The following is a 10,000-nucleotide window of genomic DNA, read 5'->3' on the forward strand; positions in this document are numbered from 1 at the left end:
CTCACAGGTTTGATAGCTGGAGGCAGATGGCAGAAGGCGATGTCAAGTCCCACATTCCCTGCTGTCACTTTTGCTTTCTCCACAAGTGGATCTGATCTGGAGTTTGCCAGAAGCTGATCATCATCTTCACACATACAGCCATCACACTGAGCAACATGCCTCACACACACTACATGCATACATGCACTCATTGCACTCAGGCATGCACACACACACACACACACACACACACACACACACACACACACACACTGACAGTTAGTCCAAATCTCTCAGCGATCCTTGGCAGTCACAGCTTTGAAAGAAAGAAAGAAAGAAAGAAAGAAAGAAAGAAAGAAAGAAAGAAAGAAAGAAAGAAAGAAAGAACGCCTTTAATAGTCTCAAGCTTGAGAAATTCTCCTTTCAAACACATGCTTTTACATTTTTCATGCAGTTGTACATACATGCTATTACATACATGTTCCACACAAATGCTATGGAGCAGGTTGGGGTTCGGTGCCTTGCTCAAGGGCACCTCAGCAATGGCCTGGAGGTAAACTGGCAACTCTTTGGCTGCCAGTCCACACTTTTTGGCCCACAGGGGACTCGAACCGGCCACCCTCCAGAGTCCCCTATGGACCGCACCACTGCCTCCACTGTTCCTGCTCTTTTCCCTTTGTGATGAAGACGAGTAAGGCTAGACGGGCCAGACACCCAACCATCCCACTGGGACGGTGAACAATGATGACAGATGAATACCTGCAAGCGACAATCAAAGTGCTCTTTCATCATCGCAAATTCAATTTGGGAGATGGACGCTTGCCCCGGTTGCTCTCCTTTCCACAGCATTAAATTGAAACTTCAATCTGTCGTGTTCAGGCTGCAAATGTGATGCTAATGGGGAGCAGGGTCGTATGATCTGTTCAGCTGAGGCTCCACCGCATTCCTTGGCAGCCTGTTTCATTGTTAATATTTGTGATGAGTCAATTCCCGGTTGTGACAGCAGAAGGATGAGCAACAGGTGTGGATGCCGATACACAGAGCAGAGCCAGTCTTCCTGAAGAAAGGACTCTTGTACGCTTTGTTTCCTCCTGCATTCCTTTCATTCCTCTCTTCCTTTGGTCTCTTTCCTTCTCTCTCACTCTAACCCTGGCGTCCTCACCCTTCCTTTCCCTTTCCTCTCCCCTCGTTTCCTCCAGGGAGTGGTGGCTGCAGAGAGGAGCAGAGGGGGTCAGCTCCTCGAGGAGCCAAAGATGTTGCCTTTCCTAGCGAACACCTTCAGCCTGCAGGTGTCCATCCAGGATTTTCCCCAGTTCCTGTGGAGCATCAAACCCTTTACCACATGTCAGGTAACGTCAAACTCTCTCTCCTTTCATCTGCTCAACCAGTCAACATCTGCAGACGGATTATTCTGGAGGTAAACACAGCAGGTTATGGATTCATCTCTCCGTTTTTAAACTCCGTCATTTGAAAACAACATTCAATTAAAGTCTTATTGTTGGTAGCAGGGGAAATATGGAGAGTGATTCCTCTTTGTCTCCTCATACTCCCAGTGTTTGGAGCGGCTTATTGCATTCCCCCGGGAGCGCGTGTTTCCATCAGCATCTGTCTGTCTGCCTGTCTGCTTGAGCTTCAGCAGGAGTTCAGACAGACGGGACATAGATCTGAGCAGACTGAAGCACCACACACACCACACACACTCTCATACAGGAGATTGTGTTCTGGAATAGTGCAATAAAGGGCATTTGTCAACATTTGTGCCTATTTCTTGAAGGCTAACGTGTCAGGCGTGTGTCTAGGCGTGTGTCCAGGCGTGTGTCCAGGCGTGTGTGAGGAGGAACTAGGAACAGACGCAGTTCAGCCCAGACACAAATGGCATCAGTGTACATTAACAACAACAGGCTAAAGACACACAACCGGCACCAACGTGGGGCTTAGATGGTGCTGATTCAGTCGTATGCAAATGTCTCCGAATGCAGCTCCACTGTAGATCCAGAGGAAGATGATGAGGAAGATGATGTCTGCAGTCAAAGTGTAGAATTCATTTGCATGCTAAATCCTTTCTTCCACACGTCTGATTTTAACTGAATGATCGTAAAAAGAATCTGCCTTTTTTTTGCGATGGAACGTCTCTCCTTCCCGATATGTAAATGGTTGCAGGTTGGTTATTTAATGGGCACTTTGGCTGCGGCGTGACAGGAAGTAGAACTTTCGGACGCTCCCTTGTGGACAGCACCGAGTTAAGTTGGAGTGTGTGATGCAATGGATCCTCATTAGAGCTGCGGTGCCGTTGTGCCTCATGTGCAGATGAAGAAAAAGTGTGTTTGTGTCACACGCTTCCTCTAAGGTGAACAGATTTGTGTTTGTTGCATTAAGATGGAAGCAGGCAGTATCAAATTGAATACTATGGAACAATAGGATGAATGTTGTTTGCTATATTGGGGAGCGGTTGATCTGCGCCGCCGCTGTAGGGAGTTATAGCTAGAACATCTGAATGCAGGGTGAGAGCTCAGTGTTTCAGACGCACACACACACGCACACGCGCACACACACACACACCCTCTCTGCCGCCTTATTTATGAGGGTCTTAGGAAGCAGACAGGCACAGCGAACCTCCTTTGGTGGAGCAGGTGTAGAATAATAGCCGAGTGCCGTGCCATATATCAAGTCAGCTTTTAGTGCTAAAGAGCAACCAAGCTTTCCACGTCCATCACACACACACACACACACCTCCCCCCGCCTCCACCCCCACTGCATTATCTGCTACGTGCTGCATTGTGTAGGCCAAATTCAAATATTGCCAGGGATTAGGTCTTGGGCACGCTCGCCACGGCTGAGAACCATTTACAGGTCACTTTTAATATGCAGAGATGGCGAAGAGGGAGAGAGGAAGAAGAGGTCAAGGACGCCTCCCTGTAGATGTGACCGCTCTCTGGAAATTAATTAGACATGAAAGGCAACTATGTTCCCCGCTTCCCCTATGTTGCTCGCAGTATTTCTAGCCTGCACGCAGCTCCTTTTGTCAGAGTGGGGAGGTATTCAACCTGCATTTGTAAAGGATTTCAGCTTTTCTTTGTAATTCTACAATAATAACTTACAACCTTGTGTGAATCTATGAAGCTGTGGCATCGTTGAGCAATCAGAACCGCCTCATACCTTTACCTCCGCATGAGGAACAGCAGCTGGATCATCTCATGTGTATTATTAACATGGCTGTGCTCCTCATCTTCCTCTCTCCTCCTCTCTCCTCTCTCCTCTCTCCTCTCTCCTCCTCAGGAATTCTCCTTCCCCCAAGTGTGGTGCAGCAACCAGCAGCCCCTGCACTGTGCCTTCTCCCTGGAGAGATACAGCCCCGCCACCACACAGCTCTCCTGCAAAATCAGCGTGCGGCAGGTCAAAGGGCACGAGCAGATTCTGCAGGTCTACACGGCCGTGGCCGAGGTGAGGCTTTGGCGGCGGAGGGGGGGAGAGGGGGGAGGAGAGGGGACCTTTGTGTAACCTTGCTGGAGTGTGTCCACTGACAGCAGGGGCCAAGTCTCCTGAGCTTGCATTGTGTATTAATAGAGCGAGGAGGACAGAGTAGCACAGCAATTACGCCACCACAACACAACACAACACAACACAACACAACACACATCCAGCTCTCTCACAGATCTGCTGTGTGGATATCCGACAGGTTTCAACAAATTCAACAAATCCCCCACGTTTACATTGGCATGCATTAGCAGAGAGGTTGCCCGGTGCGGCAACAGTTCTGTTCTGTTCTGTTCTGTTCTGTTCTGTTCTGTTCTGTTCTGTTCTGTTCTGTCAGCCTCCCAGCAGCTCCACTGGAGCAGGGAGCAGGGAGGAGGGAGGAGAGAGGAGAGAGGAGAGAGGAGGTGAATTCCTCTCAAGAGCACCTTGACACTGGTTGTTAAGGTAGAAGAGAGTGTTACTTATTGATTTTACACAACTGCTTTTTCACATCCAATCACAGAGGAGCTCCTCTCACCTCCACTCTCTCACCTCATGTTGTTCCACTCACACTCCGGTTGAACAGTTTGTGTGTAACGACTCAACATGGCTTCTTTTAAACTTAATTAGGTTTTGAGTGAAAATGTTAAAGGTGGAACCGCTGTGGAGTTTGGGACGTCAGTGTGTGTGTGTGTGTGTGTGTGTGTGTGTGTGTGTGTGTGTGTGAGTGAGTGAGTGAGTGAGGCAGTGAGGCAGTGTGTGTGTGTGTGTGTGTGTGAGAGTGAGTGAGTGAGTGAGTGAGTGAGTGAGTGAGTGAGTCAGTGTGTGTGTGTGTGTGTGTGTGTGTGTGAGAATGAGTGAGTGAGTGAGTGAGGCAGTGAGTGAGTGTGTGTGTGTTTGTGAGTGAGGCAGTGTGCATGTGTGTGTGTGTGTGTGTGTGTGTGTGTGTGTGTGTGTGTGTGTGTGTGTGTGTGTGTGTGTGTGTGTGTGTGTGTGTGTGTGTGTGTGTGTGTGTGAGTGAGTGAGTGAGTGAGTGAGTGAGTGAGTGAGTGAGTGAGTGAGTGAGTGTGAGAATGAGTGAGTGAGTGAGTGAGGCAGTGAGTGAGTGTGTTTGTGTGTGTGTGTGAGTGTGTGTGTGTGTGTGAGAATGAGTGAGTGAGTGAGGCAGTGAGTGAGTGAGTGAGTGAGTGAGTGAGTGAGTGAGTGAGTGAGTGAGTGAGTGAGTGAGTGAGTGAGTGAGTGAGTGAGTGAGTGAGTGAGTGAGTGTGTGTGTGTGTGTGTGTGTGTATAATATCAGCACCACCGCCTCCTCTGGCCTCTGGCTGCCTTTAACACTGCAGAACACCAGATTGACATTTTAATCTAAGTATGGAGCCGTAACACAGCGCTGTCGGTCATCATGAGTGCGATCTCAGTTGTCACCCACCAGTCAGATCGAGCAGAAGATGAGACTGCTGTGTGTGTGTGTGTGTGTGAAGGGGCTTTACGGTGCTGGGAGGAGGAGGAGGGTTCTGTTCTTACACACTCACACAGTGGCAGATGGTGGAAGGTTAAAGAGGCGGCTTTACACAAACCTCTGCCAACATGAGGACAGGGAGCAAAGCCCTTTATGAATAATGGGGTCTTCCTTTTGTAAACACTGCTGGGGTCACACAGATGTGAGTCTACCCTGAAAGATTCAAACCAAAGTACATTTACAAGTATTAGTTTTATAGCTTACTTGACCCTGACTGCCTCTCTGAGCTGATTCAAGGAAGCACTTAGCTCTATTTATAATGTGTGTGTGTGTGTGTGTTTATCTGTCTGTGTTTGGCCCTGGACTGATGTGTGTGTGTTGTTTCTCCTCCTCCTCCTCCTCCTCCTCCTCCTGCAGACTGAAAAGGAGTCGGTTCCATTTTTTCTGCAGACCGACTGCAGCGTAACGTCCCAGACCGGCCCCAAGGCCTTCAAAATCCCTCTCTCCATCCGCCAGAGGATCTGTGCCACCTTCGACACTGCCAACGCCAAGGGCAAGGACTGGCAGCTCTTAGCCCAGAAACTCCACTTAGATCGGTGAGTGGATGAAGTGTGTGTGCATGATGTGTGTGTGTGTGTGTGTGTGTGTGTGCTGTTCTGTTCTGCTCACTGCCGTTTCCATGAACACAGAGTCATGAAAATGACATCAATCCTGCAAAAACCCCATGAATGTGGCTCTGAGCTCAGCATGTGGCCCAGAACATGCAAGGCTTCATTTTCTCTCTGAGTGGTTGGAGATGAGACTGATCATTAAACTCTACGTGTGTGTGTGTGTGTGTGTGTGTGTGTGTGTGTGTGTGTGTGTGTGTGTGTGTGTGTGTGTGTGTGTGTGTGTGTGATCATGTACACTCCTTTAAGCTTTACAATTAAAAGCCTGCATTTAAATACCAGACTGCATGCTGATGTTGCCCAGTCGTTGTTGTCGTCGCTCTCCTGTTTTGTCGTCTTTCGGGTCATAATTCTCTTTTTAAGTGAGAGGGTTTGGTGTCTAAGAGTTCTTTCAGGATTCTAGAGAAGCTTTCTGCTCTTTGGCTGCTCTGAGCCGAGCGGGATGCGACCAATATTCAGAGCCTTTTGTAGAGGATAGAACACCAAAGAGTGGTAATGGAACACTGCCCCCTCCTGGACTCGGCACAACATGACACATTTTGCCGTTGGATTGAAATGGCAGCGTGCATTTCTCATTTTAAAACATTTCCGCATCTTAAAATGAAATCCCACTGTGTTTACTGCTTATTACTGAAATGAAATAAGAGTTTTCTTTATGTTTTATTGTATTAAATTATAGAAATATTGAATATGTGGAGCTAAATGTTGTGAGGCTGAAAGATTAATGGAGTTTACAGGGTCTCTAATTGGATATCATTTTAGTCCATTAAATCACAGTCAAATGTATTGCGGGGGACCTTAACGTGATTAAGGACACGTTAAGGCCCTTGGACTCTCGTTTAACTGCTACAACTGTATTAAATTGATTTATCGTCACAGGAGAATGTTGTGTCAGTGAACAATGTAAACGACATGGCCTCACTAACAGAGCAGGGAGGGAACAGATGGTCAATCGAATCCAACTAAACACCAGAGAGCTACATGTGTTTACTTCTACACAGCTGCTCTGTCTTACTGTGGCAATGCTGCTGAGTTAGGTGAGATTAGAAATGGATTTAATCCCCTGATTTATTGTTTTTTCTCCTGGTTGGTAACTTGTCAAGTCAATTTCATTTCTATAGCCCAATATCACATCCAACGTCTCAAAAGGCTTTGCAGTCCCACAACATCAGGAACACTCCCGACCCGGCCCAAAGCTCTGTAGGAAGACGAGGATAAACTCCAGAGAAAACCTAAATGTAGAAGGAAGAAAGGAAGAAACCTCGCAAGGCAATTGCAAGCCGGGTGTGCAATAGGAACTTCTAATGGGATCAAACAAAGACAAGCATGCAAAGCAGCAACACAGACAGTCATGCATCAGGAAATAACAGAGAGACAGAGACAAGGGAGAGAGAGAGAGAGAGGGAGAGAGAGAGAGAGAGAGAGAGAGAGAGAGAGAGAGAGAGAGAGAGAGAGAGAGAGAGAGAGAGAGAGAGAGAAAGAGACAGGCAGAGAGAGAGAGAAGAGATGCAGAGGGAGAGAGAGGCAGAGAGGGAGAGAGACAGGCAGAGAGAGAGAGAGGCAGAGAGGCAGAGAGACAGGCAGAGAGAGAGAAAGAGACAGGCAGAGAGAGAGAGAAGAAAGATGCAGATGCAGAGGGAGAGAGAGGCAGAGAGGGAGAGAGACAGGCAGAGAGAGAGAGAAGAGAGATGCAGATGCAGAGGGAGAGAGAGGCAGAGAGGGAGAGAGACAGGCAGAGAGAGAGAGAAGAGAGATGCAGATGCAGAGGGAGAGAGAGGCAGAGAGGGAGAGAGACAGGCAGAGAGAGAGAGAGAGAGAGAGAGAGATGCAGATGCAGAGAGAGAGAGAGAGAGGCAGAGAGAGAGAGACAGGCAGAGAGGGAGAGAGGGGGAGAGAGGCAGAGAAAGACAGGCAGAGAGAGAAAGAGACGGGCAGAGAGAGAGACAGGCAGAGAGAGGGAGGGAGAGAGAGAGAGAGAGAGAGAGAGAGAGAGAGAGGCAGGCAGGCAGAGAGAGAGACAGGCGGAGAGGGAGAGAGAGAACAATCACGTACAATACCGTGCAGTCCTTGAGTTGTGTTTAAGGAAGGAAAGCTTCTGTAGTCCTCTGTTCTCTTCATCATCACCATCATCTTCATCCTCCTCCTCCTCCTCCTCTTCCTCAGTATAAACACACATATTCCCTGCGTCTCCTCCACAGAAACCTTGGGTATTTTGCAAAGCAGCAGAGTCCGTCTGCAGTCATCCTCAGCCTGTGGGAGGCTCGCCATCAGGACTCTGGTGACCTTGACTCTCTAGCCAGCGCCCTGGAGGAGATTGGCAAGATCCATTCCAAAAGCTCCCCCAAGGGCTCAGATGATCCAGACTGTGACTTCAATCACATACAAGCAGACGGCCTTTGTGAAACGGCCAAACTATCAAGTCCTAAGACCGAGGACATGACTTCTGACTACATGGGCTGAATCTAAACACTTAGGACTGGAGTCTGGAGCTGAGGAACTGAGCCTGAGTCACACCTGTCTCTCTGTAGGTGCTCAGCCAAGGTTGGACACATGGCAGCTGTACTATTGGAAGATCTTGCGGTGGTCGGTGAAGTCAACAAGCCGACGGATCTCAACCGTCGCCCCGGCATGGATCCGCCGTTTCTCTTTCAAGAATCAGTTTGAGGACGGACTGTAAATCTCTTTCTGCCTCTCCTTTCCTTTTGTTTATCATTTCTTTATGTTGAGATCAGGCTGAGTTGCGCCCCTGTTCCTCCATCCTCAGCGGCTCAGTGGGTGTGTGTCCCTGTTCTGTGCTGTGGTAGAAAAGATAGGAAGGAAACTCCCTGAGATGGTCTCCTTCTCTTCCTCCCTCCTCCCTCCTCCCTCCTGGCCCATAGAGCAGCTGGACACATGTGTGTCAAGGTTCTGATGCAGATATGTGACATCATCGGATTCTAATTGTCTCCAAACTGAGTCTTTGTATCAGTGAAGGATAGCAGCGAACTGAAGTTGTAGTTTTTTGAAGGGGGAATATTTTTGGATAGAAGCTGAGCAGTTAGATTTTGTGAGCGTGAACTTTCCAAACCCAGCGTCTTAAACTTCAACGATTTACGTCTGAAAATTCACAAGAAACGCGGAGTAAAGCTGAAGCAGCGTCGGGCTTCTGTTGTTCCTTCATTTATAAGAGAAACTACGTAGAGAAACAGCATCAGGCCGGCCGCAGCGGTCTGACCTCCGACGAGTCCAAACTGTGGCTCTGGCCCTCATTTAGCAGAGTGTAACTTCTAACCGTGACATTACACTTCATTACAGTTTCCTCCACGGTGAGATAGAGAGAGAGGAAGCTGTAAAACATCATTTCCTAGCACCGCGGGGGAACATATCGCCGTGTCTTATCACCCCATTCCTGACATTAACAGCCATTACAGAGCCTCATATCAGGCCACAACACACACCACTGCCTCGCGCCGTCATTCCCCCCCCCCCACACACACACACACACGCACACACACACACACACACACAAGTGTACATGGTAACAGAAACAGTACGGATGTTATTTTGAATACTGTGAGACATGCAGTGGCACGTCCTCGTCTCTCTCCTCTGCAGGAAGAGAGGAGGAAACAAGATGTGAGTTGCTTCTAGACAAGAACAAGACAAAAGGGTACAGTGTGTATTAGGCCACTGATGATGGGGCTCAACGTTGACCTCCTTTGCGTAACTAATAAGAAACGACCATCAGATCCTCCCAGATCAACACATCAGGAGTGATAGGAGAGGAAACCTTAAGTGTTTCACTGTAAACTAGAGGAGCGTCATTCGAGCCCCACAACCCTCTGATTATGGCTCCGTCTCTCAATGATGCAAACCACAATAACACCTCCTGGTAGATCACCTTGGGGTTTGAATGCCTCATTAAAGAAAAGGAAAGAAAAATCCAGTATCAGGCTCAACCGGCGCCAAGGTTCATGGAAATGGATTCATAACATTCAGAGAAATCCTGCCGACAAACAAACAGACGGACAAAACGACCAACAGGAGTAAAAACCTCACCTCCTTTCTTTCTTTCTTTGCAGGATTTTTATTTTATCTTTCAAATTTGATCTTTTGAAAATCTGGACAAGCCTTTAAGCATTTGCAGCATTTGCGAGGTCTCTGTGGCGTCACAGGAAGTGTGAAGGAATCAATGGAGAATGGATCATAGACAGAGAAATGGGCCTCATTTGGTTTAATGGGTTTATTATTATTATTATTATTATTATTTAGACAAGTTCATTGTTTGGTTTTGTAGATTTTATTCTTTTATTGCATAATCATTTGTTGTAGAAATATTTCCCTGGTTATTGAGATTTTTTTATTTTTTTATTTTCTGAAATTTTCTGAAAGTAAGTACAAAAAGTAAGAAACAATCAAGAAACTCACATATTTTAAAAAAATTCATTTAAAGAATATGATCCCT

The 10,000-nt window shown here is 47.5% G+C and overlaps 1 protein-coding gene across 1 annotated transcript in view; it reads left to right on the forward strand.

Moving 5' to 3' along the window:
• LOC143011549 (netrin receptor UNC5D-like) overlaps positions 1 to 8,138 on the forward strand; it is a 52,894-nt gene extending 44,756 nt beyond the window's left edge. The window contains exons 11-14 of the mRNA XM_076164452.1: positions 1,179 to 1,328; positions 3,256 to 3,420; positions 5,306 to 5,484; positions 7,755 to 8,138. Of these exons, the coding sequence (XP_076020567.1) occupies positions 1,179 to 1,328; positions 3,256 to 3,420; positions 5,306 to 5,484; positions 7,755 to 8,016 (756 nt within the window). The 3' untranslated portion in view covers positions 8,017 to 8,138. The remainder of the gene's footprint in view (positions 1 to 1,178; positions 1,329 to 3,255; positions 3,421 to 5,305; positions 5,485 to 7,754) is intronic.
• The last annotated feature ends 1,862 nt before the right edge of the window (positions 8,139 to 10,000 follow it).

Source organism: Genypterus blacodes, unplaced genomic scaffold (genome assembly GCF_046128005.1).
Source record: "Genypterus blacodes isolate CSIRO-AG114 ecotype Tasmania unplaced genomic scaffold, CSIRO-AGI_Gbla_v1 ptg000136l_1, whole genome shotgun sequence".
NCBI lineage: Eukaryota > Metazoa > Chordata > Actinopteri > Ophidiiformes > Ophidiidae > Genypterus > Genypterus blacodes.